Here is an 8,587-nt window from a genome sequence, read left to right as displayed (position 1 = left end):
AAAGACATACAGTCAAGTGTAAAAATCTTAGGTTACCTGAAGGGTGGTTGTTTTTGCAGGGTTGAAATGAGGCGTATTTATTTGTCTTTTAGATCTCTTTTCTTCGGCAATAAGAAATACAGGAAATATGTACATGTTATTTAAAAAAAAAAAAAAAAGACTAAAATTTGTATTTAGCATAACTCCAGTTCCATTTGCAAAAAGTTCCCAAAAAGGAAACACCTGAATCATGTTGAATGACACCTGGAGTAAAACCCCAGAAATTTACTGCATGGAAACTCATGTTGAAGAGTTAAAGAGGGATGTCACACTAATAATAATAATAGTCCATACCTTGGTCTAGAGAAACTTTTTGAGTTTTGCTGTACATATTTCCTGGCTGTATACGAGTACAGAAACTGAGAGCTGTATTATAACTTTGCTAAATAAATAAATAACCCCAATAATGAAGACTTCTGGATAGTACCATATTTTTCTGAAATAGTCAGTTTTGTTGAGATTTCATCTACATGATCCGTGAATTAAATAATGTGTTCTTATTTTCACTGAAGAACACAGAGGAAAATATTAAAATAATGGTGACAAATCCCTCAGTTTTGGGTCAAATGTTTGGAAGTCACCACAGGTTCTCTAAGGGTTAAAGTTAAGTTTATTTAGCATTAAAGAACTAAATAAATAATTCGGTTAATGACGCATGTCAACAAATTCATGTCTTAAGGAAAATCTGAAGAAATCAAGAGATTTGCTGCATCTTCTTCTCCTTTGTTGCCATTGCTGTCAATGTAGTTTTATTGTACTTCAGCTTGTTTAATGTGTGACAACTGTGTCCTTTAATAATAATAATAATAATAGATTGGATTTCTGTAGGTCTTTACATTAGTAACTATGCAATGTCTTCCTCTGGAACTTTTCAGAGCCAACATATCACTTATGTCTTTCTTAGAGAAGTGATTTACCCTCCTGAGACCCAGGACAGTACAAATTTCTGCTTTTTGTATGAAAAAAAAAAGTCTCGAGTGAAAACAGCATGATGCAACTTTTTTTTTTCAGATTTATTTTTCTTTTTTTTTTTTTTCAATGAATGTCTTTTGCAGTGGAAAGCTTTTCTTTCCACTAAATGTGTTGGAATGATCTCTCAAGGAGACAGAACACAAAAATTTAAAAAGCATCATATTGAAGAGTAATCTGGGATGTGACTGTTCAGAGATAGCACAGGTTTCTGAAAAAAAAAAAAAAAAAAACTTCCAGTATTTGTCACTATGGTAGAAAGCTATTTATGTGATGAGGCATTTATGAAATGTTGGATGTTTAAGATGTATCAAGGACAAAATACAGCTTGTGTTAAATGTTTATCTCATCCATGTTTATTCCAGACGATCATGAATGCAGATGCAGACACAGGTTTTCTCCTGTAAATCAAATTAAATATAAGTCAAAGAGATGCCGGGACGTTGTGGGTTTGTAACGTCAGATGATTCTCAACTCCATAAACTCTTCAGCATTGTGTCAGAGTGCGACGGCTGTCTTTAACTTGGGGAAAAGTCTCAGAGCATTTTGTGTCGTCAACTCCATCACTGTCTCCACGGACACACCTTTGACTTTACTGATGTACTCGGCACTGATGGAGATGTTTTTAGGCTCATTTCTCACCTGTATTAAAAAAAAAAAACATAAGCAGTCAGACACCAGGGAATGAGAAATGTATGATTAGATAATGTCTGCAACTAATAGTTATTGTTTTCAATAACAGTCATTGTTTAATCTATGTTTTTTATTAGCTTTCTTATTCATCAAATTATCGAAAACTGAAGGATATTCAGTAGTTTTATTTAATTGACAAAGAAAAGCATTAGATCTTTGGCTTTAAGATGGTGCAGCCTTTAAAATGTAGGCATTTTTCATGTTTATTTAAAGGAGCTGTGTCAAGTATATCTACATTACAGATGTAAAAACAACCTACAACATACACATTAGACCATTTAGAATGTATCGTATTGCAGAGATATGCCCTATATTTACATAAATATTCTCACTTGTGACTCTTCACATTCACCTTCAACTCTTCAAAAACAAAAACGAAGGCTGAGTTGAGGAACTTTAAGAATCAAAGAAGATGACAAAGCGATAAGTGTTCAGACTAAACTGATGGTTCTGACCTGGTTTGTTCAATTCCAAACAGAGCTTTAGTGCAGATACTGACAACACAAACAAGCTGGGATATCAGAGGTAGAATATAACTGATGAACAGCACGTTGAGAAGGTAAAACAGTGGTATTCTGACTGCCTACGTCTGTGTTTGAATTCAAAAACTGATGACACCATGATGCAGATGTGTTATGCACTTTGTTCACTGACTGACGTTGGATGTTTCTCAAAGTCAAGGATTAATGAACATAAAACTACATCATTAGATTTCACTGATCTGTTCCAATGTCCAAGACCCAAGGACTAAGTTCTTCCTTTGGACAATTTTTAAGGATGCATCTGTGGATTCTTGGCACTGTTTATTTCCCATAATCCTCTGTGTGAGTGTTTCAGAAATCCAACTAAATGGAAAAAAAGCTGTTCACACCTGCAAAGAACTATGTACTTTATACAGAGCAATTCATACACAATAGCAGTTCAAAGTAACTGACAACAAGAAAACAAAATCAGAAAAAGGTAGAACTAGAAGCACTCGGAGAGCGCAGACCTCCGCCAAGGCTGATCAGTGCCCCCCCCCCCCCCCCCCCCCCCCCCCCCCCCGTGGGCCCCCCCACGCCAAGGAGGTTATGTTTTTGCCAGGGTTTGTTTGTTTGTCTGTCCGTTAGTGTGCGACATAACTCAATAAGTTATGGACAGATTTTGATGAAATTTTCAGGGTTTGTTGGAAATGGGCCCCCCCGTGGGCCCCCCCACCCCCGATCACCACCAAAATTTAATCATTTCTTCCTTATCCCATTTCCAACAAACCCTGAAAATTTAATCAAAATCTGTCCATAACTTTTTGAGTTATGTTGCACACTAACGGACAGACAAACAAACCCTGGCAAAAACATAACCTCCTTGGCGGAGGTAAATATTGAGGAAAGGAAGCATAGAATAGATCAAATCATAATGAGAGATTAAAATAGTTAAGGAACAAAGCTCCTCCATTTACACCGTATAAACGGTAAATCAAACAGTCAAATAAGAATTTTTATTTATTTATTTATTTATTTATTAATTAGGGGTGCAACGGTACAGGTAGCCCACGGTTTGATCCGTACCTCGGTTCTTGGGCCACGTTTTTGGTTTTGGTACGAATTTTGTGCATAAAGGACTTTTTTTTCACCCAAAATGATTATTATTTTTTTTTTGCTTGTCAGCAAAAATGGAATTTTACAGTAGGAACACCTTATGTCACTGCACTGAATAATATTAAATCCTACTGATGATGGATGGATGGATGTGTTATTGATCCACTGATCTGAGGGAAATGATCACAAGGATGGACACATTCTGGTTCACAACGTCCCCCTGCTGTTCATATTTGGAATATTAATGCTAAATATTAAAAGTCACTTAAAATAACATGAGCTGCTAATTGTTTTTGACCAACTGTTAAGTTTTGATTTTTGCCTCTGAATTAGAGTTGCAATGATTATGTGATTATCAGCTGTTAAATTAATAACCAACTACTCTGACAGCTGATCAATTTAAGTCATTTTTAAGTAAGAAAAGTCCAAATCTTCTTATTGCAGTTTCTTGAATGTGAGTCTTTCCTCATCTGTAGCAGTAAACTAAGTATCTATATAACTTAATCTATGTTCACAGAGAAAACAACAGACAGGTTAATTAAAGTAAATAAGTATTATTTGCAGCTGTCCTCTAACTCAGAATTATGGATAATGTGGAAAACTGTTGGTGTGGGAACTCTTAAAACTGGCATAAACTGTACTGTTCAAGTTTGGATCCCAGTGTGCTTATTTCTATTTCGCAGACACATGTCCTTTTTTACCTGCTTCTCGGGCCCAAGGGCAGGTGAATCAGTTTCCAGACAAATGCTCTCCAACGGCAGCTGCTTCACAAGTTTCTGCTTCTTGGTGGAAAATATGTAAAGAAACCATCATCAATCATTAACAGTGGATGTGATAATTCTCACCAGTGATGACAAAGTCAACATGTCTGCACTGCAAAAACAGACCATGTCAGAAATGTGGCTGAATAAAGTAGAAACTCAAACTGGATTTGTGGATTTGTATTTGTGGTGATTCTGTATTTACACAATGTGCCAGAGATGTTTCAAGTCACATGGTTTTATCAAATACACTGATTTAAGGTGGTAAAGTGCTCTACTCTACCTGTTCACTGCGGATTATTGATGGTGGGATTGAAAACAAATAGCCTGCCTTCACTCCCTCCAGAGCGACGGACGGTTTCCCATCGAAAGCATGAAGTAGAGCTCTGTTGACACCTAGTGGCAGGTCACAGGTACTGCAGTTAACTTCAGGAGGATTAGTTACACAGATCTTTATAAGGCAGGATGGATAAAACTCACATTCTAACAATCCACTGCCTTCATTAATAAGCAACAGTTTTAAAGCTTTATCTTTACATTGTTAATATATAATATGGAATGTACAAATGTTAGAGTAAGTTGTGTCTTATTTGTCCAGTGAAGTACAACACCTGAAACTCAGGACGTGGACGTTACTGGCAATAATGCATTTTTGAATAAAAATATGAAAAATATTTCACAAATAAAAGAAATAAAATGAGGTACATTGTGTTTGTCCAGTGTAATATATATCAATATAATTCTTTGATAATATTTGATTGATTTTAGGTCTTTTTAATAGGAAATAATTCATTTTTCCAATATTTGCTTGTGGCTCCCACATTCAAACCAATAATGCCCTGTGTCATGTGACCCAGCCCTGTGTCATGTGACCCGGCCTGGCTGATGGGCAGAGGACGTAAAGTGAGTGTCTCACCGAGTTCCTTCAGAAGGTGGATGGTCGGCCTTCCAGCTGAGCGGGAGTGAACGTTTCTGAAATAAAACACAAACCAGACGGGTCTCTCACACGTGTGTCTCTATGTCAGAGCTCAGTTCTAGATTGTTTGACGTTTCAGGAGTATTTGGAAATGTGTTGGTGTGATGACGTCCAACTCACAGAGGCAAATCCAGCCGCTTGGCCAGTTCTGCTTGTCCAATGAGAACCTGCCTCTGGTTCTCTTTATCTGCGTCTGCCCTCACATACCTGGGTGTGAAATCCAAACCCACCTACAAAGACAAACATATACCAACAATACAGAGAAACATCATGGGTTTTTGTTTTTGTTTGTTTGTTTTTAATTAAATGATGCAGAATCCTTACCTCTCCAATGGCCACGAGGTGGTCTTTATATTTCTCTATGATGGGCAAAGCAGCATCTAAATCCTGCAAAAAAACACCAAGTAATTATAACAAAAACACTATCGCAACTGACAATATATTTATACTTACAACTATGACTGTTTTGTAATGAACTAATTTCTTATTTTAACTTTGTTTTACTTTAAGTTATAGGACAACTTCTGTTGTCTGAGTGGACCAGTAAAGCTGAAGACGGCACAAACTAATCCAGTGACATTGTGACTTTTGTTGTTTCAGTCCACTTAACCCATGTGTAATAAATCTCTTCCAATTTCTTAAAATTTTCAGTCTTATTTGAACTTTTGAAACATCAGTCTTTCTGCGGTTTTCGGCATGATATGGTGGTGAAGGAGACATATGAAACTAACAGGAGCTTTCCCACTCAAAGGCCTGATGGGAAAACTGTCCTTATTAAGACAGAATTAAGTGTGTGCTCTAGAAAGACATCAGTCTTATTAACACAGATAAAAACAATGCAGTGCCATCATAAATAATTATTTCTATCTCATAGGTTGGCTGCTTAAATAAAAGTTGGATTAATTAAGTATATACAATGTCAATCACACTCTGCTCCATTGCCCTGGACACCCACTACATAAACAAAGTACAGCCACAGAAAATATAACAATATGGAAAGGATGGTATTGATGATGTGAAGCATAAACATGCCCTATGTAGTACAGTATATTAGTTTAAATTAGAGATACCGGTCATTTTGAAGTGGTGTCACAGATACTAAACAAATGACTCCACATCAAATCACTACATTTTAGAAAATGTTCCAGACTGAATCTCTGATTTGTTTCATACATTCAGTCAGTCATGTTAGTCCTAGTAAACAGACTTAAGTTTGTACTGTCTGCCAGTACATGCCTCATGAATCAGCAATGTTTTTAGAGACCACAGTACAAGTAAACATGAGAAATAAATACCAAAATCTGAAAGATCTGATGTGCTTCAATAATGGAGATATAATGGGATAAAGCACAAATGACATTTTCCCTCAGGAAGCTATACTTTGGGATGTTCTAAGTTTAACTTAATGATTTCTTTCATTGTAGAACAGCTCATGAAGATTTCATGTTTCTGTCATTAATAGTTCAACAATCATGATGTCTTGGTCTTTTTCTGGGGTGTTGGTTTTACAGCAAGATCAGCGTCACACCCCCTTTTAAAAATCTCCCAAACTGAGGAAGGTATTGGGCTGACATTTTGGATTGTGTTTAATAGGACTGTATGGGTGGAGGCTGCTCTAATGTAATCCAAGTTGAAGGTGGGTTCACCTGCAGAGATGCCCCCCTCTGCTGCTCAGGGGAAACCTCTTGAACAGGGTGAACTCCCAAGCATGGAAAAATGAAACCTGGAAACCTATGGAACAAAAGGGAAGCTGTCAATTCACAGACAAATAATACATACACCTCCGTCTAACTAAATCTAATGTTTACCTCTGTGATAAGTCAATGATCTTCTCAAATTCCCCAGAGTGTTCTGCTACAGCTAAAAGGGCCAATAATCCACTCTAGAAAATAAAGCGCACACATTAAACTCATTCCATACTGATCCAACATTTCACATTTCACAGTTCGTGTCATGAATCATGATTTTAAATTATGTAGATGCCTAATAAGTAAATGATGACAGTTTTATTAACATTTAACTGAACAAACAGTCCAGGTCCTTCATTGCATAATTACCACTGTGGTTAATCTGTTTGAGCTGCAACAAGTTCTTTAACCCTTTTACTGATGCAGTGAGTAGACTCTCATTTATTAAACAACCATCAGCTTGCATAATTACTGGACACTGAGAGGACTCAAAGGGCCTGTGAAAGACTGATTTGAGGAGCATGAGAGTCCAGAGTCAGACCTGAACCCACCTGGAATCACTGGGATGTGATAGAGACTTTACACAGTGGGTTGACTTATTATTACAAGGTCTGGGTCAAAATTAATGTGAATAAATAGTGTGGCATTATTACGTAAACAATGAGTGACATAAATGAATGCAAAGGCAAAAGAGATTCAATGATGAAAGAACATAGTGTATTTTTTCTCTCTTTTTATTTATTTATTTATTGTCCGGACTGTTTATCTAGATTTTTCTTAACATTACAAGGCCTCGGTGTAGCACCAGTCCATTTTGAGCAGCATCTAGCATCTACGACAAATTAAATGCTTTACTTTGAAATACATTTGTGGCTTTTTTAAATTTACAATCTATCTTTGCCAAATTTTTGAACCCCTATTGTGGTGATAGAAATGGTCCAAAGTAGTGTGTGTGTATATTATATATATATATATATATATATATATATATATATATATATATATATACACACACACATATATATACATACATACATATACATATATATGTTTTTTTTAAATTGACAATCTTGGAGGAAAAAAGCCAGCTAAAAACTTGTAGGAACCCAACACTTCTGAAAATGTAGGGAAATCCTCAATTAACCATAGTATTAATGATCACACTCAGCTACTACATAAAATCAGGACTAAAGAAGTGGTGCCAGGCACACCATCCAGCTGATGTCATCATGTCTGTGTGTGTGCTGATGTCAGCATATCAACTGCCTCTATGTGCCAAGTTTGAAGTAAAATGAAACAAAATTGATGTTTTTATAGACGTTTGAAATTTCGACCATTATAAGTAAATGGGGGAAAAAATATTTTAAAAATTCATTAAAAAAATTTAACTTTGACCTACTTTCCCCAAAATGTAACCAAATCTGTTCTGGGTCACTGGCAATCAATAAACCCTATTTGGTTTGAATTCAACCAATAGTGTTTTTTCTGCAAGAGTGTTAACAAACAAATAGACAAAGAAACAAACCGAACCAAAAACACAAAACCCCCTTGCCTCCCCTTCGGTGTCAGGGTCCTGAGCATTTGGAACAGAGTTGTGCTTTCCTGCAGGGTCCGAATACTTTGGTGTCTCACCTGTTTTGCATTCTCAACCACCTCTTCAATGTCCTGATGAGGGATGAAACAACAGATACGTCCCAAACATAAGAAAAGGTTGGCATTATAAGTTCATTCTCGTCCTTTAAAGTGCACTCATACCTGGTCAAAATCCGCCGCTGAGATGTGACAGTGACAGTCGACGTATCCGTGCATGAGGCCGACACCTGCAGAGTCCAAAACAAACTACGAACCACTTCCGGAAATAGACTTACACTGCGCATGCGCAAA

At 36.6% G+C, this 8,587-nt stretch overlaps 1 protein-coding gene across 3 annotated transcripts; it reads right to left on the bottom strand.

Annotated features, from left to right (window-relative positions):
- Positions 1-1,341: 1,341 nt before the first annotated feature.
- On the bottom strand, positions 1,342-8,574 carry LOC115413851 (putative deoxyribonuclease TATDN3). Of its 3 annotated transcripts, XR_003934518.1 has the most exons (11): positions 8,459-8,574; positions 8,336-8,368; positions 6,824-6,897; positions 6,662-6,746; positions 5,340-5,402; positions 5,136-5,245; positions 4,956-5,011; positions 4,323-4,435; positions 3,980-4,060; positions 1,439-1,650; positions 1,342-1,386 (listed from the first exon to the last, which is right to left on the bottom strand). XR_003934518.1 is itself a non-coding variant. In XM_030126971.1 (10 exons), exons 1-10 carry the CDS (start codon positions 8,510-8,512, stop codon positions 1,507-1,509), a joined length of 813 nt encoding a protein of 270 aa, XP_029982831.1. In that variant the 5' UTR covers positions 8,513-8,574; the 3' UTR covers positions 1,342-1,506. The 3 variants fall into 3 exon arrangements, 2 of the variants coding, with proteins under 2 accessions (XP_029982831.1, XP_029982832.1); XM_030126971.1 differs by having other exon boundaries at positions 1,342-1,650; XM_030126972.1 differs by having other exon boundaries at positions 1,342-1,650; positions 3,980-4,057.
- Between the last annotated feature and the right edge of the window lie 13 nt (positions 8,575-8,587).

Source organism: Sphaeramia orbicularis, chromosome 22, assembly GCF_902148855.1.
Source record: "Sphaeramia orbicularis chromosome 22, fSphaOr1.1, whole genome shotgun sequence".
Taxonomy (NCBI): Eukaryota; Metazoa; Chordata; class Actinopteri; order Kurtiformes; family Apogonidae; genus Sphaeramia; species Sphaeramia orbicularis.
Note: the sequence above shows the minus strand (reverse complement) of the source record. Positions and strands in the feature narration are given on the sequence as shown.